Below are 23,323 nucleotides of genomic sequence, written 5' to 3' on the forward strand. Positions count from 1 at the left end.
CTCCCTGGTCCCACCCTCTTACTCATGCTGGCTCTGAAAAGCTGTTCCAGCATGCCAAGCTAGCAGAAAACTCCTGCAACAATTAAAAAAAAAAAAAAAAAAAAAAAAAAGATTTCTCTCCCCAGTCACAGCACTGAAACAGCTCAGCCAATTGTCCAGGAACACCACAGGTGAGGAAGGAACCTCATCTGGCTTGGGACTAAGACAGAGCAAAGCTGCAACAGCCAGCTTGACTTGGTGATCTTGCAAGGTGCCTCAAATTTGGCGTGGGGGTGATCAGCCAACCTGGTTTAGCAATCTTGGGTCATCGTCTCCAGGAATAGCCGCATGCCTTCTCCTGTGCCATCGCCAGGACTCGAGGGACTGCCTGCTGCTCTGAGCGCAGTCACTCCAAAGGCGCCTGGTGGTGCCAGCACACGGGAAACAGCGGGAAACTGCCAGCCCAAACTTATCTGGGCTGGATCTGCAAAACTGAATTCTCAATGAGCAAGGATGAGGGCAAGTTGCAGCCCCCTCTGAGGTCAAGTATGTGAACAGTTACAAATAAAATAAAAAAATATTAGTGTTTGGGTGTGGTTCCATTGAGCTTGTGAGAGTGGAAAGAGGGTCAACCCCACTCCCCTCCATGCCTGCCCTTGCTCGCCTCTTCCCCACAGCTGTAACACGACTGGGGGTGGTCCGTTTTGCCAGGCCTGGCTAGAAAACCACCTTGCTGAAAGCCCTTTCTGCCGGGCTGGCACAGCAAACATGAAGCAGCAGAGGCGACGGGAGGGCAGGGACGGCCCCAGGTCGTGGCGGCCAGTCTTTGGGCCACCTCATCTCCACCAGCCAAGCCGCCCTGTCTCTGCGGGCTGGTGTGGCCACCCCAGCGGCTCCCTCCTGCACTGCCGCCAGACACGGTGCCAGCCGAGGCCCCTACAGAACTCCCGGGGCTGGCGGGGAGCCGGGCCGGGGCAAAGCCAGGGCTCTCAGCCAGCTCGGCAGGCCGAAGCGCCTCGGGCCTGGCCGGGAAGGCAGCGGGCAGCCATCAGCGGCCGAATAGGAGGCGCAGGCCACACCCTCACACCCGGGTCAGCGGCCTTAGCGGGGCCACCGACACCCACTGGCCGGTAGCCGAGGGCGACAGGCCGAGGCCGGAGCCGGATCCGTGAAGCGCTGAGGAGACGGCGGCGGTATTATTCATGAGGTCTCATGAATATTCATCAGGGCAGCTGTCCCCGCGCCGCGCACGTCACGCCGGGAAGGCCGCCTCGGCCGGAAGCGGGCTCGCGGCCGGGCTCGGGGACGCCGCGCGCCCGCCCCCGGCCGGCACAGCCACTTCCGCCCTTCCTCCAGCCCGGGCTCCCCCGCGCGCCGGCAACCCCGCACTTCCGGTAAGCGCGCGCCGGACACTTGTCCCCCTCCGCCGCCGCCGCTCGGTCTCCGCTTTCGGCCCGGCCCGGCCGCGGCGACCCCACGGAGGGGAAACCTGCCCTGGGCCGGTGGCCGCCGCCGCTCCGCCTCTTTTTCAAGAGAAGCCGCCGATGACGCCGTTCCGCTCCGGTCGGCGCCCCGGAAGAGCTAAGGCGCGCTCCGCCCCCTGATCCGGAAGGGACTCGCCGCTCCTCTTTCCGGTGAGGAGGCCGCTGCCGCCGCCGGAGTCGGGGTCGGGGTCGCCGCTGGGGGGTGGTGCCCGGTAATCCGCCGGGTGGCGGGTGGGGGGGTGAGGGAGGACCGAGGCCGCGGGACTTCCGGGGACGGAGCGATCCGGAAGCGGAAACGGAGGGGGGCTGTCTGTCTGTCTGCTCGCCCGCCCGCCCGTCCGTCTCTCCGTCCCGCTGTCGGGTGCGGAGCGCGCTGCGGGGGTGGGAGGGGGGCTCCGCCGCCGGGGGGGAGCAGCGCTGCGGGCCGGCCCCGTCCCGCGGGAGGCGACCGGGCGGCGCGCCCTGTCCTCGGCCGCCGCCGTGTGCGCTCGGGGCCCCGCGGGGGGAGGTGGGTCCGGGGCCCCCCTCCCGTCCCGGACGGTCCCCGTGGGGAGCGCCCTCCCCCACCCGTGGCCGCTCCCCCGGGGGCTGGAGGCGACCGGCGGGTCTGGGGGCCCCGCGTTGCGCTGCCCGCTGTCATGGGGGGCCCCGGGCGCCCCCGTAACCCTGGCGGTTTGTTTGCAGAGACGGCCCTGGAAGGAGGAGAGATGCAAGAGGAGGGAGAGTGAGAGGGGTAAGGAGCTCCCGGAGCTGCGTGAGTGACCCCCACACACCCCACTCCTTGCCGGGGGCTCCCGCCGGCCACACCGCACCGGGAGGGGGGAGGATACATGGACGGGACGGGACGGGATGGGCCGCAGGTCCCAGCGTTGGGGGGCTTGAAGTGGTGTGGGAGAGGGGATTGCCTGCCTGGGAGAAGCTGAGGTGCAGGGTATGTCCCCTGCCAGGCACCTGTTCCGATGGAGGGTCCGTTGGGAGGCTACACTTGTGTCGGGGAATGGCACCAAAGTTGTTCTGGCTCTGGTGTGCGGGTCTGGGATTTGGGACTTTGGCCGGCATGTTTGGGGTATTCCTGATGTGCATACAGATATGCTTGTTCTAAAGATGTAACAGCGCTTGAACTTTTTGGTGCTTATGAGCTTCGTGGAGGCATTTTTGAATTTGACCTAATAGCCTGCGTGGCCTTCAGCATCCTTAGTATTTTACCGCAATTAACCTAAAAGCTCCTTGATATTGAACAAAGATCTTGAGCAGACATAAAATGACATTGTAAATCATTCCTGAGTGTCATATTCAGGGCCTTTTGTCAAATGAAAACTCTACACCAAATAGAAAATAAAAGCTAGATATCTGGAGAATAAAGAAAGTGGTATTAAAAGTCAACCTCTAAATACCTGCGTATCCAACCTTGATTGTGCCTTCCAGAAACACAGCCTCTACCTCATCGTATACTTGCACGTGCTTTTATCTGTTTATGATTAAAGTGATGACCTGCAAAGAAGTATAAGTCCAGCACGTTAAGTATGTGATTCTGTGAAGTACTCTGAGATCTAAACTCCAGATTCCTTGTCCCTTGTGAGTTCTCTGGTTCACTCGGTTGTTTATTTGGTGTATGTACATTTGTGGTCTGTACATAGAAGGTGTTTTTGGTTTATATCAGGAGGGTACGTTGACATCTGTCTGATACTAGACTGGTGAATAGGAAGAAGGTCCCATCTCTGGCCTGTTTGTGGAAGCTGGGATGATGAAGGCACTGCAGTGGGAACGTGCTGTGGTACAGGGTTGAAGCTCCAGCCCATGTCTGGTAGTTATAGAGCAATTGGAAGGGTTACGTGCAGAGTTCTGGTAAAGTAAGTGTGAGCAGCGTTCAAGTGGGGGCTGCAAATAGGGGTGCATGTTTTCAAAATATCCTTAAGCCTAAAAGTGGGGTAGGGGAGGGACAACTGGGGGTGTTAGGGCAGTAGTTTGGTGGAGGAATCTTATCTTTGTTTTCTCCCTTTGGAAGTCTGGCTTGCTAGTGAGATTGCATGAAAGCTTCAACTTTTACACCATTTCTCCTTCTCCTCCACATTCTTATAACTTCGTCACACTTCATCCTTTCAAGCCAAAAGTTTTGAGGCCTGATATCTGCTCAAGCATGAAATTTTTTTGGATGGGGACGTGGATTCTAAGTGAGTTTAACAAAAACAGTGTAGTCATCTTTTGAGAATCAGTAAGAGCTTCACTTTGACTTATGCACTTTGTAAACTGAGCAAACAAAAGTTAGATGCTCTGTGAAGTTCAGGTAGGGGACTAGGTGGAGACAGGGAGCCACTGAATAGCCTCGCCTGTGCTAGTGTGGGTTTTAGAGTCTGGAAATGGAGTCGCCTTTCATCATTTGTACTTTTTAAATAAGAGAGCTGTTGTGAAGTTTTTGTTTAAATTGGCATCTTTCTGTTTAACTCCTGAAGTCCGCAGTTAAATCCAAGGGAGTCTTGGACAATTACAAAGTTTATTTGGAAAAATGCATCTGATTATTATATGAGACTTTATGTTTTTATAGAATCAGATTCACTTTGATGTTTTTGATGTGGAAGCTAAGCAAATAAGGGTGTATTTATAAACAAAAACAAACAAACAAAAACCCTAAAACCCCAAAACCCAAACTTGACATTCCAAACAAAAAACCCCCTCTTGATTCAGATGGTGCTCAATTGCCAAGAACGCGTTATCTCTTCACATGTGCCCATCCTGTGAAAGAAAAAAAGCCATGTAATTAAGCTTTACATACATAGGGCCTTGCTGTGGGCAGTGTAATTTGGTTCAGAAAAGAAAGCAGAGGAAGGAAGGTAAAAGTCTTGCCCCATCAGATTCTGATTGAATCACAGCAGTGTAAATCCAGAGTAATTCAGTCAGGCAGCTGGCAGTCTGACTGCATGCCACCGTTGCAAGGTAAATAATTCATCCTTAAGTGTGTTTATTGGTTGATTTGTAGTGAGTGAGTGAGGCAGGAATACTTGGCTTTGCTGTTGCGTGAGCAATTCATAAAAACAAAATTATCAGGTAATTTGGTTCATTTAAATACTGCTTCTCTACATAGAGGAAAATTATCTTTGCATTTTGGCTCACACGCAGCAATTCCACATGTATTTATTCTGCCCTAATATACTTTTGGAAAGTAAGTGTTTCATGCTACTCCGGGCATGCTCCTCAGCTTATCTGATGATTGAGATAGGCCCTTCAGAAACAGTATTTACTCATTAATTAGACTACTGCCGCATCATAACAGAAATAGGAGTGGGACAATTTGCAGGTAGCTGCATGAGAAACCTAGAGTGCTTGCTTTCTCTAAGCAGCTTGCTCTGCCAGATGTTCTCTGAGCATAGTTTTTACCACATGTATTTTACCTACCAGTTTTGCCATATTTGTTCAGGAATGGGTGCACATTCTCCTTCAGGAAATACTCTTTTGTGAATTTCTTTAGTTTTTGAATAGCGTTTTCATGAGTGTGACCAACTTTGCCCACTAATGCTATTACACAGAGGAATGTAAGGATTAGAACAGAAAGGGCTTCTTCAGCCGGGTGCTCCTTAAGAGATTACACCTCTATCTTCAGAGGGCTATCTTTTGGTGGGTAACTGGTCCTCTGACTGCATGGAGAGTTGAAATGGAGCAGTGGGCACTTGACTGGGGACAGACTCCTACAGAATCTTGTGCCAAAGATGGGAATGAAATGGGCAATAGAGAGCTGTGACATGATCTCACTTGGAAATACGGTATCTCAGGAGCAGGGTAGTCAGGTTGTTTTCCTGCTGCCTAATCTCATTGGATGAGAGAGGAGGATCTTGTCTGTCAGGAATATTGAGTGATATTTCCGGGTTTCTTCCGAGAGTGGGGCTGGGGTGGGCAGAGCAGTGGGCAGCAGGAAGTTAGGAGCCCTGAGTTTGACTTCTTGGTCTGCTGTGGCTGTCTGTTATCTTGGGCAAGTCTGTTTCCCTCTTTCTGCCTGTCTTTCTTCCTGTGTAACACAATGCTAATGTCCCCTTGCTGTATCTGGGTCCTTAGTGTTGAGCTGGGGTGGAGGGACAGGCAGGGTCCAAAATTGTCACTGCTTGTGGGGTCAGACTGTCTGTGACAGTGAAAAATGATTTTCAGCTGTATTTGCCTGGTTGCAGATGCACAGACTTCATCATTTATGCCATGTACTTGGGTGGTTGATAATTGGGGAATTTTGGAGGTGTTCTGGGTTTGCAGGCAGTCTTTTTTTTTTCCTCTTTTTTTTTTTTTTTTTTGCATGGAGGATCACTGGGCAAGAGGCTTTTCAGGTGGACCCAAGCCTGTGGGAATAGCAGACACCCTTTTCCCCCTGAAAATAATTTTTGGATTTGGGCAGATAACTCAAAGTGGGGACAAGTTGCTCAAGTAAGAAAGGGGAGATTAAGGAACTGTCACAGCATTAGACTGAGTCAGTTCCATGTTGGAGTCTCTTTGGGTTTAATGTTCTTTCTGTGTGTGTGTGTCTGTCTGTCTGTCTTCCTTCTCCTCCGCTCCTCTTCCCTTCCCCCTTCCTCTTCCCCCCTGTGCCCAGCTAGGATGGAAGAATCTCATTTCAACTCCTCCCCGTACTTCTGGCCAGCAGTGCCCACCGTCTCGGGACAGGTAAGATCTTTGTCTTCCAACCTATTATGCTGGTCTTGCTTCCTGTTAGAAGTTCATGCATGATAAGTGTTTCTGTTGCATTTTTTTTCTCAATCAACTGCTGTGTGAAGCTGTGCCAGGGTATTCTAAAAGCTTTTCTTCCTACCTGTTTAGATCGAGAACACCATGTTTATTAACAAGATGAAGGAGCAGCTATTGCCCACAGAGAAGGGCTGCAGCCTGGCTCCCCCCCACTACCCTGCCTTGCTGACAGTACCCACTTCTGTTGCCCTACCCGCCGGTATCTCCATGGACTCGGACACCAAACCAGAGCAGCTGACACCACACAGCCAAGCCCCTGTGACTCAGAACATCACCGTGGTACCAGTGCAGTCTGCTGGGCTCATGACAGCAGGTAGTGGACTCCAAAGACATATGTGGCAACATATGTGGAGACTCTGAGATGGGGGGACAGGGGCTCCCGGAGAATCCTTTTCAGGCTGTAGATTATTCCTAGCCTTACTGATGGTGTGGACTGCCTTGGCATGGTTTCACTGTGAATCTCTAGGCACTCCATACGTCCATCCTCTTTATGAAAGTTTGACTTCCAGCAGTGAAGACTGGGAATGTGTTGGGGAGGGTAAGCTACAGTTTGGGTTGTAGATAAAAGTAGGTGTATAAAGCTCGCTTCTGTGGGATAAGGAGGTTGGATGTAATTAGAGATGTAGCAAGTGACTTCCGCCATCTTTCTTTGTTTGCAGGTCCTGGTCTGGTGATAACTTCCCCATCAGGTTCCCTGGTGACCACAGCCTCCTCTGCCCAAACCTTTCCCATCTCAGCTCCCATGATTGTCTCTGCGCTACCCCCTGGCTCCCAGGCAGCCCTCCAGGTGGTTCCTGACCTGTCCAAGAAAGGGACAACCACCCTCTCTGAAGGTGGTGGGGGTGGCGGGGGTGGGGGAGTTGCCCCCAAACCACCCCGGGGCCGGAAGAAGAAACGATTGCAGGAGTCAGGGCTGCCAGAGATGAGCGACCCCTTTGTGCTGTCAAACGAGGATGATGAGGACCAGCACAAGGATGGCAAGACATACAGGTGGGGAGCGGGGTTAAACTTTGACTGTAACATTGCATGGGGATGGGGCTTGGGGTGTTTTTAACCCTTCAGAGGGTTACATGGGGAAGAAGAGATCTCTGCCTTTTCCCTGTAGAGTCCCTGAGAAGAGAATCTTTCAGCTGCAGAAAGAGTTGAGTTTTTTGTCTCAGGAGTATTTGCAAGCTGGTGGATTGACCCAAAACTAAGAATCTCCTTCTTAGTGGACAAACTTGATTTCCTGAATATACAGATGCTAATGTTAGTAGGTTAGTTAATGACTAGATTGTCATGGAGGCTGAACTGTACCCTTGATGCCAGAGCCAGGTAGTATGGCTGGTGTACTGCAGGCTGCAGTACTGTCTGGCGCAACTGGAGCGCTTTTGGTGTAGCGGAGAGCCCTAGTGTGCCCAGGTGCTCCTGAATTAGGACTCCAGTCTGTCCAGCGTAAAGACTACAAACTGGAGGCACACAGAGCAGGAAGTGAACTGTGGTGGTAGGGTCTGCTCCTGTGTGCGTTGCCCCTTGCAGTCGTCTCCTATTTCAGCATTCCCCCAAAAAAGTGTACTTCTGAACTAGGTATAAGAGTGTTTCTGAGCCCTAGGGGTATCAGATAAGAGGGGGAGAGTTCTGAGCTCTGAGGTTGGGTTTCTGAGCTTGGAGGGTTGTGGCTTGAGTTTACAAGTAAGTGGTGGGAAAGGGAGAGATTAACTAGGAGGGAATACTTAAACAAGAGGGTAGGGAGTGTGGGTGTCTTAGAGAAGGTGGGAACTGGACAGAGCAGGCAAGTGCTAGGGAGGTAATGTGATGGTCTGCCTTAGTTGGGAAGCGGGAGCATGTATGGATAATTTAGTGATAGGTGTTTCTGAAGGATGATTAAGATCAATAAGAGGCAAAGTAGTAGCCAGATGGAAACAGAAATAGGAGATGGTCCCTAGCTCTTCTCACTTCCCTACTGTGCGCCCATGATCCTGTCTCAAACAGTTTGCCTTTAACCATCCTAGACCCTCTTTTTTTTTTTTTTTGTACAGATTTTGTTATGTTTCTGGAATTAAGTCATAAAAATATGAAGGCATCAACACAGAATCAATGCATCAACCCCAGACACTGTTTCATTTTTAACTATAGCATTTTAAAAATGTTTACATTTTTAAATCAATACAGTTTAAATGGGTATAAAAGCAGAGCTTGGATCAGCCTTTTTCTTCTCTTATCCAATGTCCCAGTTCTTCCACTTTGAAAATATAATCAGCGTATGGTGAAGAGGGGTGGGAGTGTTAGGTAGCTTGCTATTTGTAATCCCACCATTTATTTTGGGCCTTAGCCACAATTCCACACTACTCAAGCTGCTTACAGTCTGGGTTGCTAATTAGGTTGTTAAATATGTATTTACAGGGGACACAATTGGCAGTGAACACTAGAATTAAAGCTGAACCAAGGCTTTAATTATAGCTCCTTGTTTACTTGTAAGTTTGGAAAAAAAATGCCCAAGACCAGGTGGAGTGACTCAGCAGAAACTTTATGAACACACATAGTCTGTGTAACAGCTCATGAAAAAGACTTTGCAGGAAAAAACGAATGAGTTTATATGTAGGAACATGTAATCAGGAAGATTTCCTGTCTTCACGTTTAATCCGAGTGTGATACCTCTGCCTCATCCTCTAGCCTGCATCCCAAGCAGGCCTCCCTCTACGCAGTGCTAAGGTGCAAGACAGCTAAATAGAGATTTATTGAAGACCACCAAGGAGTACTTATGCCCTCTTTGGGATTTCCTCTTTGGCTGATGCTTTCCATGTGCAAGCTTGGAACTAAAAATAATTGCTGAAAAAATAAAGGAAAATGTTGTCTTCACTTGGAGCTGTGGGAGAGAAAACCTTTGTGAAATACACTAAAATTGTTTCTCCATAATATACATATGAATAGACTTGCAAGTTTAAACTTTGAGGACTGCTGGGTTGCTTCTGCATTCTAGAGGATGATCTGGGTAGTTCCCGTTACTACAGTATGCAGACATATCCTAGCTAAATTAAGACTGTGGGTGAGGTTCATCTACTCCTGCTCCTTTTTGAGGCTGGAGGAGGAGTTGCTTGTGGTATTCATCTGTCTACGTTTGTATGAGTTCGCTGATTCTTATGATGATACGCTGAGGACAATCTAGTCAGATGCCTGAAAGGAGTTGTACTATATACCTTTTTTTAATACATAATTTCTAAAGCCTGGGATTATTTTGTCAAATTTAATTATTTTTTGGTTTGAGGTTTCTTTTTGAGCTCTGTGAGCTCTCTTGTCCTGAGTGCCTGGGCAGGTGGCTGATTTCCGTAATTCCTGACTCCTAGTGTATTGATGAAGACAGAGTAAGTCCTTGAATGGGCAGCACAGCAAGGCAGACTTGGAAGGAATTGGAGCACAAAGGTGATAGACATACTGCAGCTCATCCCATTTTCTGCTGAATGTAGAGATTCTTGCTCCAGCAAATGGCAGTTGTTCTGCTGCTGTATCATCTCTAGAAGTGAATTAGTAGTGAGCTGTGAAAGCGGTGTGAGAATCTTTGCTACTAGATTTTTCTTTGTAAGAAAAGGTGTGAGGTTTTTGCTAATGATGGTGTTGCTTGCAGATCTTGGACATCTAGCCTTAGGATTAGTTTGGCAGAGTCCTTGTTGCTTTGCTTTGTGCTAATAGAAGAATGCTTGCACCTGCAGGGGACAGCATCTAAACCAGTCCTATGAAGCATTTTCCTTCATGAGTAATGTCACTTCAGTCTTGTCTGGATTCATTGTCAGCTCTTTGTTAATCTTCCCTGACATCTTTGTAGAATTTACTTTTTTTCTGTGGAAAACAAGATTGGCATCAAGAGTCTTTCTAATAAGATGCTGGCAGTGTGAAGCGCGTGGCTTCTTCTCAGTACTTTAAAAGGCACTGAAGAGCAAGCGTAGGTTCTGGAGAGAGTGATATTGTTTCTTAGTAGCATTTTGGTGCCTGTACCTGTGCACTTATAGCAGTTCGTGGTGTGATGTGATCAGTGGATGACTTCGATGAAGTGGTTCAGCCTATCTGGGCTAGATCATTAGTTCTCCCTCTCTGACAAACAGTTCTCCAAACAGTTTCTTCTTTACAAGAGGAAGAGAGCTCTTTATAGGCATTTCTTGTTTCCAGTATTATATTTGTACAGACTAGGATGAGTACCAGTTTATAGTCTGGAATGGTTTTGCAAACTGTGCTTTGGAGCATACGACACCAACAAAAAAGTTGGAGGCTTTGCCATCATACTGTAACCAACAAGGTCTCTGTTCTCCACTGCTAGTTCTGAGTTTCCCTACTTTCACTAGGTTGTGGGAGCAGCAGGAGTTTTGGGAGACAATAAGAAGCTGAGAGATATAGGAAGCTGCTGAGGTAAGCCCGGGGTGAAAAAGTGCACATAAACCTTAGAAGGCTTAGCAAGAAGCAGAGTTGAGCTGTAGAGTGCAGAGAAGCTGGATGGGAGGCTCTCTTTAGTGAGAAAGTTAGGGACACAAGGGAAGGCAGTGGTTTGAATACAGCAGGTAGGCATGTTATCAGACATGTCTATATTTCAAGCCTTTTCTTTTGCCCTGTACTGGGTTTAGCGTTGCTGTTTGGTGAACTTCCTGTGGTTTTGAATAGATTTGAAATCGGGTGGCTATGGCTTTTGTAAGCCATATATATCTGTGAAAATATGGTCAGACTTGGCCAAGTTGTAAGCTTGGGAAAATGTATTAAGCATGGTTGGAGATTCTTTATAGTTTAGTAGTTGAAATATGCAAAAATTATCTCCTCTTTGATGTTTCTTGAAGCTTGTGTGACTCCAGGCACTGGCCAGACTGCCTATCTCCAGAGAATAGATAAATGTGCTCTAACCTCTCTCATGAGGCTGAACTACGTGTGTACTCTTTCTGCAGTGATAAGCATCTTCTAGACAAGCGCTGAAGGGCCAAGCATGCTTTTCCTTCAGTCACAACTGTTCCTTCTTCTGCTTCAGAAGGGAGTGTTTTCTGCCCAGTGTTGACAGTAACCTCCCCCTTCTCATGGGCACGAAGGCAAGGTGCGTGAAGACACTGCTTGGTTCAAACGGAGTAGGGACAAGCATGAGATATGGGCACGGCCTAGAGCTGATTGTCCTGGAAGTCTGAAAACTTGGTAGAGCAGAGATGGGAATTGGACAGGAGGAAGGAGAAAAGACAAGAGCCTACAAACTAGAGAAGGCAGCAGAGGATGTGATGGGGAGCCTATCTGCAAGGGGGACATGGCATGGAGATAAGCTATGAAGGGCCAAGACTGAGGGGAGGAAGAAACGACCAGATCTGCTAGGGGATAGAAAACGAGGAGATACCTAGGACTGGCAGAACAGGCAGGGACAAGGGCGTGGGACGTGGACAGACAAATAGAAGCATGGGGGAGAGGAGACAAATGGTAGGTAATTGAAGGAATAAAATAGGGAAGAGCCACTGCAGTAGAGGATAAAGAGGCTGGGGCATGTGGGTAAAGAACTTGGGCCTGGGTCTTGGTGCAAGGGAGAGAGGTGATTGCAACAGGCTAGAAGGCTGAGGGTGACGCGGGAATCAAGTCTGAAGTGTCAGGCAGAAAGTTTGACCACATTCCCTCCAAAGCCTAGAAATGTTAAACCAAATATTTCTAAATTTTGCCGTGTCTCTGATGTTAGCACAAGAATGTGACCTCCTCTGGCAAAGAACCTCATCCCCCTCTTAAGGCTAGAAAAAGGTGACAGACTACCGTTGCTATCGTTTATCATCCTAGCTGCAGGGGCAGAGGTCTATGCAATGGATCTTAAGATTGCTGATGACCAACGTGGGTGTCAGTATGATGCCACATGTTGGAATTTCTGTTTGCTTTTTTTAACAAGTAGTTCCGTGAGCAGCGGAACTAATGAAGCCTGGTTTCCAGCGGCTCTCTCCTGTGTGGATTCTCTGATGTCTAATCAAGGGTGAGCTTACTAGCCTTTCCCTCAGCAGGGGGCTCCAAGAGGGTCTCTCTTCTTTCCACAGCTGCATATTTTTGTGAGACTTGTGGTGGCTTTAAGATCCTTACCCCTTGAAATTGGCTTACGATCTCAAAACTCTGAGGAGGACAGGTGCATGTGCACACCCATATATACACGTGCAGTTTGTACACGTAAGCTTTGCTTTGTATATGAATGCTGTGCTTGAGGTTGGAAAATGGCAGAATTAAGACTGACTGCATGCCTCAGGGTATAATAAGGTAAAAACTTGCATTATGGAAAGTTCTCTCCCCTTCTGCTGGGCGTGTTGTAACTGTGTGTGTGCACGTGCGCACTCTCAGTTCATCATAGTGCCAAGCAGAAGGTAATAACAGTAAAGGTTCTGCAGTCATGAGTTTTAATTTTAGCACATATTACTTGCATCTCAGTGGAATGAGTGTGTGCAAGGGAATAAGGGGGGCAGCTACAGTTTCAACTGGGGAGAGAGAACTTCGAAACTATTCTGTTGCACATCTTATCTGTTCACACTTTAATTGGGCCCTATTGAGTCAATGCACTTTGATACCATGTTATTTTGTATGTGATGGTATGTCAGAGTCCTGCACGTTTACTCAGAGAACCTGAAAGTAGTCTTTTATTTAAAAAAAAATATATATATATATATTTTGACATGAGGTTGCAGAATTGAGAAGGATGATTTGGGGAAGGCATTTGACTGCTAGTCTGAAGAATTTTAGATTACGCTTGCCTCTGCCCCAGATTTGCTATGGTATCCTACAGCCATGTGGTTCAGGCCTGCAGATAGTCTTGCCTTGAAGTGGATGTAAATATGAGTTAGGTCTAGTCTTCAGTGGATTCGCGTTTGCCACATGCTAAAAATGACCACAGACAGTTATCCTGAAATAATTAACATTTGGTGTTCCCAAAACCTTAGTCTTTTCTCAAGTATCATTGAATAGTCAGTCCTCTGTTACGTGTCAGACCCTGTTTTGCTTTGCAGAAGCATTGCATCACATAGATGTAGCATAGAAATCTATAGGAGATGTGATTTGAATGTATACAATATGAATTTTCCCTTAAAGGAAAAAAAGTGGTCACAGGTATCAGTTTGATCACTCAGAATTCATGGGTATGTCTGTCTTACTGTGTTTCACTCCTCTGTCTTTTGTCACTCCCTTCCCTTGGAAAAAATAAACCAGGGACATTGTGAGGATAGATGAGTACTTATGAAGCACTGATACTTCTGTGATGGGTACAACAGATGAGTGATTCTGCTTCATGAGGTTGGAATTGCATGTGGTCGACGAGGCTTGAGGCTGTACACAGAGCAGTGATGAAAAAAATCTGAACGCTTGCTTGTTAAGTATCTGTCTGTGCAACATAATAAGGATGCAGTTCTGTGGAAACAGTCAATAAGGCTGTATCAGAGCGTACCTGCATTGCGGAGCCAAATTATAGTGACATAGATGACCTTAATTCTGGCGTTTCCGAATTTGCTAGTGCTTTCTCGTGGGCCTTTTGTGTTCTTTTAATTTTAGCTGTTGCATGGTATCACTATACTAGGAACCCCCTTGTTACGTTTTATTGTTTTGCTGGTCTTTTTGCTAGTGGTGACTGATTTCAAAAATTGGTAGACAAGGTCTTAGGCCTGATGTTGTTCAATGATTTGGAGGTCAACAAAAGGCGTGGCTGATAATTTACAGGCGGATAGCTAAATAGAAAAAGAGAGAAGCTTTATGTGGTTCTCAAACTGGAACTATTCAAACAAAATGTGTTTTAGTATAGGCCGGTGGAAGACTTAGCCTTTTGCGTAATACTGTGTGACTTATCCGGCAATCAGGGATTGAGACCTAGGTGTTTGAACGCAGTGGAAAACAATATCAGACAGAAGTGTCCTGTTGGATACTCTTGAACGTCTTTGATCTAAAGATAAGGAATATGGGGAAACAGCATCCTGGAAAGCAATGACTGTGAAAAAGACTTTGAGGAATTAAGTGATATCATGGGAGCTCCCAGTGCGAAGCTGTGACAGAATTGTTGAAAGCGTAAATGCTGGAGTCATTAAAAGAGAATAGGCAACTTGTGAAGCATGCTGAAATACACAAAATTCTGGGTCTGGTATTTTTAAAAGATCATTTGGAAAAATGGAAAAAAATGCAGGAATGCCCTTAAATTGTAGAACTGGAAAAGTGCTATATGGTGAGAGCATTTAAAAACGCTTGCTGCCTTGCCAGGAGAGGATGATTTTCTGTAGCCTTATCAAGCCATCAAGTGACTGAAGGACTGTGGAAATGAGTTGACTGAGATCTCTGAGCGTAGCCGATAGATTTGATAGTATATATGCCAGTAGTATAAATTGGTAAATGGAAGCGTAGTGTTAATTTTTGAAGAGGAGTTGATGCTGGGTGTAGAAGTGTGGAAGCAGAGGTACAATTCATATGCTTTCAGTTGGCATCTTCATACTCACTGGTCTTAGAGATCTGAGTTTTCTAGCTGTGTATCTGGGATGTTAGTTCTGTCTCCTTTTCCCTGCCTCTTACAAAATATTAGCACGAAAATGTTTGTAACTTCAGCTTTAAAAAAAAATATTGGGGAATGCGAGGGTTAAATTAGAATTTATCATGAACTGTGCATCCATTATTACGCTATGCTTGCATTAGTTACTTCATTAACTCTGCATTGCAAAGACAGTACATTTCTTTCCTTGCTAAATGAACTGCTGACTCTGACAGCCTAAACTTACTCTAATCATCTAGTTTAACTTCAGACCTTTCTGATTTGACTTTTTTTAACTTGTGATCCAACTTATATTTGTAGTCTAACAGAAGGAGCAAGGGCTCAATTAACTTCTAAGACTAATCGCAGTAGATACTAGGAAATGGAATTCTCAAAGCCATGTAAAAGCTTACGTAGTTTTCACAACTGTGATACTGATTAATTAAGCACTTGATTGAAAAATGCTGTTAATCCATGTTAGGCAAATTTTACTAGGAGCTGGTAGTTCACATGGTATTTTATCTCATAACAGCATCAGATGAATGAGGCGGAACGTTCCATGAAAAGTGGGAAAAAAATATGGCACTCTATGCCACAGAGTTGTATTCTTGTTGCTATAAGCATCATTTTGTTTATGACTCATCGTGATGACTTTCATATGGGAGCAGAATTAGAATTGTACATCCACCTTTTACTGGCATTTCATGATTTTTGAGGGTGTTTCTGTCTAACATGAACATTCTCTGAATGTCTCACTTTATTTCCCTATAAAAAGAAAGGATTATAAACATTGAAAGAGGTTACTTTTGATCTCTGGCATATGGCTGGGTACTAAATTAACTATTTATATGAAGAGATACACCCCTGTGTTATTAAGAATATGTTTCCTCGGCTGTCTAAATTTGCAGAGCAATAACGAGCAGCAGTAGGCATGTTGTGTCACACTGTCAATGGGAACGCTGCAGTCATTTCTGTTACTTGTTCTCAGAAAGAATACAGGGGAAGTAGTGGTAGTTTAGAATCACAGTGGGGAGAGAAGATTAAAAATGGATATTAAACAGAGGGGGAAAAAAAAATCAATTATTTCATGTATCGTTTTGTTCATGGTTAGCCAGGAGCACTCCCAACTTTTCCTCTCCCCAGCCAGGAGAATTTCACTGAAGTAGAATACTGAAACGCCGCTAGTGTCAGATGCAATGTTCTCAACACACCACATCATTATCCATATAGATTTAACATTTTTTTGAATCCATATTTGCCCACTAGAGGGCTGATTGCATCTTCCCCTTTAATATTTGATGTTGTCTGAGGCAGAATGCGAAGCCCTTAATTAAATGGATCATTTGTTCCCTTGAAAATGCCTGATACCACACAATATGAAACTCTCTGAAATGCAGCTTTCTGCTATATTCCAGTGCTTTTTTTAACTCGTAAGGCTCATGAATTTGTTAATGCCACATAACATTCTTGCCCTCTCAGGGCTGATGCTAATTAGATGATTGGAAAATGAGTCCTTGCAAGACTTTCTTTTTTAAATATTGTTTGAAAAACAATTCTGGAATGTCTACAGCTGCTAGATTCAGACAAGAGGGGTTTGGTTTTTTGAGAGGAGGGGTGTTTTTGCTAACAGTCAGATTTATCTTCCATTTTTATGCAAGTGCTGGAGAGGTTTTGAAGTACCTTCTTTATAATTTCATTTTGAAAATGGAAAAGGACATTCAGTCTGTTTCTCTTTGTTAAAGTTTTTTCTAGGGAATTTCTGACCTGAAGGCAGGTGTCTGACAAAGCAAATAAGTAAAGGAAAGGATGCACAGAAGTTATGGAAAATAAAGTAGATGGCTTTATGGCACTACAGATTTAGTGCATGGGACCACTTAGGCTTGATGACATAGTAAAGTTCATGAATTTTTCAGAACAGACTGCTTAAAATATAGTCATGTGTACAGCACAGAAGAGATTAGTGCCCAGCACTGTATTTAAGCCAGAGCAAAACTTTTAAAAAGATGTTTCTCTCAGAAAGGTAGCTGTATTCTCAAAATATTGATTGTAGGGGCCAAGTGATTGAGACCATACTATAGCCTCCGAGCGTTGTTCCAAAGATGCGTTATTCTCACGGTTGGAAAGATCCTGTGTCCGCTTGGATTTTTTAACTTCTGCTGTCAGTTATTGGTTTTAGTTATACCTTTCTTGGCTCATTAAACAAGCCCCAAGTAATTGATATTTTTATCCCTACATAATTTATATGGGTATTGACCAAGCTGTCTTTTAAGCTTTTCTCCAAAGCTAGATAGACTGGGCTCAGTGAATCTTTGCTGTGAAGCCAATTTTCCTTGCCGTCATTCTTTAAGTTTGCTGAACTTGTCTGAGTTTTTCAATAATTGTTGGCTACGTGGACTTCAGAATTAGACATGCTGTTGCAAGAATAGTTAGTTGCACCATTCCTGTATACAAAAATGATACCTGCTGTTCCCCTTTGTTAGCCATATTAGCACAGCATCGCACTGGGAGCTTGTTCTCAATTGAACGGTTCCTTATCAGAGAACTGATATTGTGGAACAGAGCTCAGCTGAGAGTAATGGAAGTAAGCATCTGCTAAGAAGGAGCCTGATGGAAGTCATGCATGAGATTATACCATAATTGCTTGCATTAGGAAGGAACTGGACTTGGCGACTCAGAGGTATTTTTCAGTTCAGTATTCACCTCAAAGTTCTTTCTAGCGTTGCTGCTTTCAAGGATACAATCCTCATCCTGCAGGTATGACTTGATAACTGCAAAATGCATATGCTGTATTCAAGTCTAGCTTAAAGCCTTTCAGAAAGTCTGGAACAAACTGCACAAGTTTGGTTTATAAACCAAGAGCCACTTTTTTATAAGATGATTCTGATGTTCCTTTTTTATTCCTCGTATCTCTAATAGGCCTAGGGATAAACAGCTGAATTGCTTCTGTTTGTTGATTCCAGAAGGGATTGTTGTGTGTGTGAGGAGGGATTTATGTAAGGATGTGTTAGCTTGCGTGTTCTGTTAGGGTTTGCAATTAAAGTGGATTAAGAGAAAGATGAAGGTAGGAATTGTGGGAACAACTGTTAGAGATGACAATGAATGTAAAAGAACAATGATGGAGAGGCAAAAAATGTTATGGCAGGTGTATGGTAGAGTGTTTGCTAGGGAGACCTTGCATCCAGTTAAATAGTTTAAAATTTAAATAGTTAAATAGTTTAAAATCAAACTGTGGCTTGGAAGGGCCTGTGGAAGTTAAGGTAGGTGCTGGATAAATATTGCCTACATTACACAAGCTAATCAGACTCTGCACTTCATAAAGCTTCTGGTTCCAATGTCAATAGTCACAATAATAGATGTAAAGAAGTATCCTCCTGGGAGGAGATGGATATGGAGAAGAGTAGGAACAACTCTCTGTGGCTTGTAATACCTGCAGAGACTTTTGTCACTGAGCAGTTCTGTAAACACTTGTAAAACTTAAGGAAATTCCCAGACAAAAACATAAGTCAACCTGCTGTGAAGGTTGAATTCATGTTAGCCAGACTTCTAGGTGGCTTTTTTTTCTCTTAAATGTGACCCTGGAAGTTCCAAGTGCAGGTTCAATTTTGTCTTGCTTAACTGAAAAGTCTGCAAATGGGAAGACTAAGTTCAGAGAAACCTTAACCTTGGTTGGCACAGGTGTGGTTTGTTGGTTTTTTTTTAAAAAACAAACCCAAAACCAAAAAAGCCCCCCAAAAGTCCAGTAACTTGGATGCGGCCTTTATCTCCCTGTCAAATTATCAACGACAAAAGCTTTTACCATCTTGAATTGTATAACAGCGCAAGCTTCTCTTAACAGCCTGGTGTCATGAATGGAGGAACAGTTTTTAACAGCAGCATCCATAGCAGATAGATGCCAACTGCTTCTTCCTGTTCAAAGAGTCTGTGTGTTACCAAATACATTTCTGATCATTATGGGAACAGATGGGTCCAAGCTCCCAGACAAAACATTTTGCATCACATCGGTAAGGTAGAAATGATGAAAGCCTGATAGACCAGTGAAACAGCACTTTTGATATCCAGAGTATCTTTATGAGACCCACTAGGAAAGCAGCAATGTTGTTATTTTCAGCATTTTGTATTCCAAATGCTCAAGTGTCTTCTACAAAAATGGGAGCAGAGTTAAGTGAGTTCGATCAGACTTTGCAGTACATGGAATTAGCTTTTATTATGAAGATGAACCTTAGCCTGGGATTTCCGGGTTTTCCAACCTGTTTTTTACTGAAATAAATTATAGATGAACAAAGTAGGTTTTTGTCTGGGAATTATTATTCCTGTCTCCTTGAGATTGCTGTTGGAAAATTTTGAAAGTGCTGCCCTGTCTCCCTTGTCAGCCTAATCATAGGGTAGTTTGGGTTGCTAGGGACCTTTAAAGGTCATTTAGTCCAACCGCCCTGCCATGGGCAGGGCCGTCTTCAGCTAGATCAGATTGCTCAGAGCCCCGTCCAACCTGACCTTGAATGTTTGCAGGGATGGGGCATCTACCACCTCTCTGGGCAACCTGTTCCAGTGTTTCACCACCCTCATTGTAAAAAATTTCTTCCTTATGGCTAGTCTAAATCTACTCTTTTAGTTTAAAGCCATTACTCCTTGTTTTAACCTCTTTGATTCTTCCAAGACCTTTAGTTGTTTGGCTGCACGGTATTGTTTGGTCTCTTCTGCCAGTTACTGGCTTAAGTATGTCCCCCTGGGACTGGAGTATTCACAGCCGAGCACAGTGTCCTGGGTGAAACCTCCCCAGAGCCTCATAGCGAGAAAATGTCCCTTATTCACTCAGTGCAAAAGACCCTATTCAGTTAGAGTTGGTATATATTGGGGCTTGCCCCCTTGTGACACTGTCTCTTCCCCTCACCCCGGTCCCAGGTGCCGGATGTGTTCGCTGACCTTCTACTCCAAGTCGGAGATGCAGATCCACTCCAAGTCCCACACGGAGACAAAGCCACACAAGTGTCCTCACTGCTCCAAGAGCTTCGCCAACAGCTCCTACCTGGCCCAGCACATTCGCATCCACTCAGGGGCCAAGCCCTACACGTGCAGCTACTGCCAGAAGGCCTTCCGCCAGCTCTCCCACCTGCAGCAGCACACACGGTAAGGGCCAGAGGAGGCTGGGGGCCCTCTTCTGCACTGCATGTTGCCGTCATCCCAGCATGCTGTGAGCACCCGAGGTGGGCGACTGCCTGGGGAGACCTTGCTGCTTTCCGCAGGCTCGTCAGGTCTCGCACACGATAAATCAGCAGTAGTGGTATCCGACACGTCAGGCTTGTCACTTACTGTGAGGGGCTGGGTGTGCACAGAGGTTAGCGCTGCTCACCCTAAGGGCGTCTGCGATGGAGTGACGCTTTCTGACGGAAGGTAGGGCTGTTTGTGTCAGAGAGAGAGTAGAGTGGGCGTAGGAGGACTGTTCCCTGTCACCCCAGCATAGTTCTGCCAAACGTCTCAGTCCAGGCTTGCAGCCCCCCCGCTATTTCAGCCATAGGCTTCCCACACACAGCTCTGCCAATGCCCCTCGGTCCAAACTCTATAGTTCCTCTCTCTGGATCCTCCCCCGGTGCGGACAGACCATGGTCTCTTGAATCCAAGGGGAGCACGGCTTGAGACCGAGCAAGCTCATGCCGTGTTTGGAGTTCCTCCGTGTAGCAGATAGCGTGGTGCTGTCCCACCCCCTTTGTGCCCTCATTCCATCAGCACTAGCCAGATGGCGGTCGTGTCCAACTGCTGCTGCTCCTCCTCCTCTTCGGCAGGATCCACTCCAAGCTCCACACGGCGATTGTCAAGCCGCACAAGTGTCCTCACTGCTCCAAGAGCTTCGCCAACACATCCTACCTGGCCCAGCACCTCCGCATCCACTCGGGGGCCAAGCCCTACACCTGCCGCTACTGCCAGAAGGCCTTCCGCCAGCTCTCCCACCTGCAGCAGCACACACGGTAAGGGCCAGAGGAGGCTGGGGGCCTGGCCCTGGCCCCCCCGCGCTGCCGGCATGCACCTGTGGAGCACGCGCGCCAAGCATGCGGGGGGCGGGCGGGGAATGCGGCCGGCTGCACCCACAGAAGGAGGTGACCCACCAGAGTGGACGGAGTGGAGGCTGCGCAGGAGACACTGACCACGTCAGGGCTGAGGTGGGCACGTGCTGTCCCTGGGGATCCTTGGTCTTGCACCGCGGGGGGCACAGAGAGAGCGAGCGATAGAGAGAGAGGCATTGGCCGTAGGGGATCCCAGCCTGGCACCATGGGGGTTGGACTGAGTGTGTGGAAGCTTCTCCTGGCATTGCAGGGGGACAGGGACAGATGAACACTGTAGGTGGTCTCAGCCTGATAATGTGAAGGGAAAAGTGTTGGAGTGTCTGTCCTGAGAAGGAACAGAGCTGTTTTCTTGATACTGCGGAAGCAGGAGAACAGACTCCTCCTGGTCATACAGGACTCCTGAGCTTGGAGCAGGGAGCCTGGACCTCCAGACCCCTTCCCAACCCATTTTCAGGTGGCCCACATGCTGAGCTGGGCAGGCATTCATAAGCTCTTGCTCCTCAGTCCTAGTCACTCTCTGAATCTGCTTGACTGCCTGTCTTCTCTAACTTGTAGCTGGACACAGGAGCTGGGCAGAGCTCTCTTTGTCCAGACAGAACAGCATCTGGAGGCAACATCATCCCCTTCCCTGCTCTCCTGAGTGGCTGTGAGATTTGATCACAGCATCAGGCCCTGGCAGTCTGCCCTGCCTGCCTGCTCACTGCCTCCCGTTTGTGCTCTTCCTCCTCAACAGTATCCACACCGGGGACCGACCCTACAAATGCGCTCACCCTGGGTGTGAAAAGGCTTTCACCCAGCTTTCCAACCTGCAGGTAAGGGGCTGGGCTTGTCCTGCTCACCAGTGGGGGTGGCAAGGGCGGCTGTCAAGCAGGAGGAGAGACTACTTGCCTGTGGTGGAGGAGATGGAGAAATTGGGGCAGCTGGGAGGAGAGAGAAAGAATACAAAAAAGCTGTTGAAGCCCTGGGTGGGGGAGAGATTTCTGGCTATTGTGGCACTAGTGACCCGAAGAAGTTCACATAAACAGTCGCATCCTGTAAAATTGTAAATTTCACTTGAAAGCGGTGAGACCTTGGTAAAGTTCTTCCCATCTGTTCTGCAGTTTTCTAACTTAGCTGGGATAAGACTTTTGCTAAATGTCACACAGAATAAAATCTGTGTATCTGGTTGGGTTTTTGGTTTGTTTTACAAGAAAATGGCGGGCATAAGAGCAGGGATTTAGGGAAGCGGAGGTGGTGTGTCCTGTTGCAGTATCCTGGAGGAGGGGAACTGTAAGGCGTGCCAAATGGCAAAGAGTTGTAAATGCCTGCGAGCAGTTAAAGGAGATCCTGCCCTGAAGGGCAGTGACAGATGCGGGGAGCAAATGTGCAGTCAGGGAGGAGAGAAAAGGAAAAGACTGAGAAAGAGTTGCGTGGAGGCTGAGAAGATGGTGGTTGTGGAGAGTTAGGGGACTCTGCTCTTCAAATGGCTGTTATGCCTGAGAAAAAAGGGCATCTGTAGGGAAGATGCAGTGGGCTGGAAGGAGAAGTTCTGTCCCCTGCGCTAGGAGCCAGGCGTACGTCCCTCAGCAGACAGGAGCCTGGGGAGCTTGGGGCCTGGCTGGAAGCGGGTGTCGGAGGGAAAGCCTTCTCTAGTATTAATACTTGCTTCCTTCCTTGCACTTGCTTTCTCCATCGTCCACCCTGCTGTGGCCCCGCAGTCCCACAGACGGCAGCACAACAAAGACAAACCTTTCAAGTGCCACAACTGCCACCGTGCATACACGGATGCCGCCTCGTTGGAGGTACACCTGGCTACACACACAGTGAAACACGCCAAGGTCTACACCTGCTCCATCTGCAGCCGGGCCTACACCTCGGTGAGTGTTTGCCGCCCCCGGGGGTTAGCAGAAGTGGACATACTTCCCAGGGAGTAGCTCCTTCAGGTCCAACAGGAGCAGCCCCCTGAGCTGTCGTGTCCCTCCCTGTTGGCTTTGGCTTTTGCGAACGTTGTCCCCTCCTCTCACGCCATTCTTCCCGTTGCAGGAGACGTACCTGATGAAGCACATGCGGAAACACAACATCCCTGACCCACAGCAGCAGGTGGTTCAGGCGCAAGCCCAGGCCTCTCAGCAGCAGCAGCACTTCCAGCCGCAGGGCGGGGGGGCAGCAGGGGGCCCTTCTGGAGACACTAACCAACCCAACCCTCCCCCCCAGTGCTCCTTTGACCTGACTCCTTACAAGACTTCAGAGCATCACAAGGACATCTGCCTCACTGTCAGCACCAGCGCCATCCAAGTGGAGCACCTCTCCAGCTCCTAGAGAGACCTCAACCCAGGGAGCAGAAAGCCTCTTGTGCATAGCCTGCGCCCAGGGCCACCGCTTGTGCAGCGGCCCTCCTCGTGCAACAGTCTCCGGCCTCTCCTCCTTGCAACAGCCTCTTCTGGCCGTGTAACCCTGTTCATGGCAGCCCCTTGAACAACAGCCTGTCTCAAGGGGGTGCTCCTTCTGTGCAACAGCCTGCCTGGTAGGAGGATGCTTCCTTGTGCAAGAGCCCCTTTCCTGTGCCGGGATCACTTCCTCATGCAAGAGCCCCTCCTTTCAAACCCAAAGAAAGGCCCCCGTTTTGCCTTCTCTCTCACTGTAGGATGCGT

The 23,323-nt window shown here is 47.4% G+C and overlaps 1 protein-coding gene across 13 annotated transcripts; it reads left to right on the forward strand.

The window, feature by feature from the left end:
- The first annotated feature begins 1,511 nt into the window (after positions 1 to 1,511).
- On the forward strand, positions 1,512 to 23,305 carry ZNF384 (zinc finger protein 384). 13 transcript variants are annotated; one of them, XM_074592796.1, is made up of 10 exons: positions 1,512 to 1,613; positions 2,148 to 2,196; positions 6,035 to 6,101; positions 6,255 to 6,495; positions 6,842 to 7,172; positions 19,537 to 19,761; positions 20,415 to 20,597; positions 21,427 to 21,505; positions 22,391 to 22,549; positions 22,716 to 23,132. In XM_074592796.1, the coding sequence occupies exons 3-10, from the start codon at positions 6,036 to 6,038 to the stop codon at positions 22,989 to 22,991; spliced, it is 1,560 nt and encodes a 519-aa protein (XP_074448897.1). In that variant the 5' UTR covers positions 1,512 to 1,613; positions 2,148 to 2,196; position 6,035; the 3' UTR covers positions 22,992 to 23,132. The 13 variants fall into 13 exon arrangements, with proteins under 13 accessions (XP_074448897.1, XP_074448865.1, XP_074448854.1 ...); XM_074592764.1 differs by having other exon boundaries at positions 1,513 to 1,613; positions 6,031 to 6,101; XM_074592753.1 differs by lacking the exon at positions 1,512 to 1,613 and adding an exon at positions 1,617 to 1,675 and having other exon boundaries at positions 6,031 to 6,101.
- Positions 23,306 to 23,323: the final 18 nt, after the last annotated feature.

The sequence above is a fragment of the Larus michahellis genome, chromosome 1 (assembly GCF_964199755.1).
Source record: "Larus michahellis chromosome 1, bLarMic1.1, whole genome shotgun sequence".
NCBI classification, from domain to species: Eukaryota; Metazoa; Chordata; class Aves; order Charadriiformes; family Laridae; genus Larus; species Larus michahellis.

Coding starts and splice junctions, on each gene's coding strand:
- ZNF384 (XM_074592867.1), top strand. CDS start 3,261: ATGTCTGGTAGTTATAGAGCAATTGGAAGGGTTACGTGCAGAGTTCTG. Junction 7,173..12,048: donor AAGGATGGCAAGACATACAG/GTGGGGAGCGGG, acceptor TTTAACAAGTAG/TTCCGTGAGCAGCGGAACTA. Junction 21,506..22,390: donor CCCAGCTTTCCAACCTGCAG/GTAAGGGGCTGG, acceptor GTGGCCCCGCAG/TCCCACAGACGGCAGCACAA.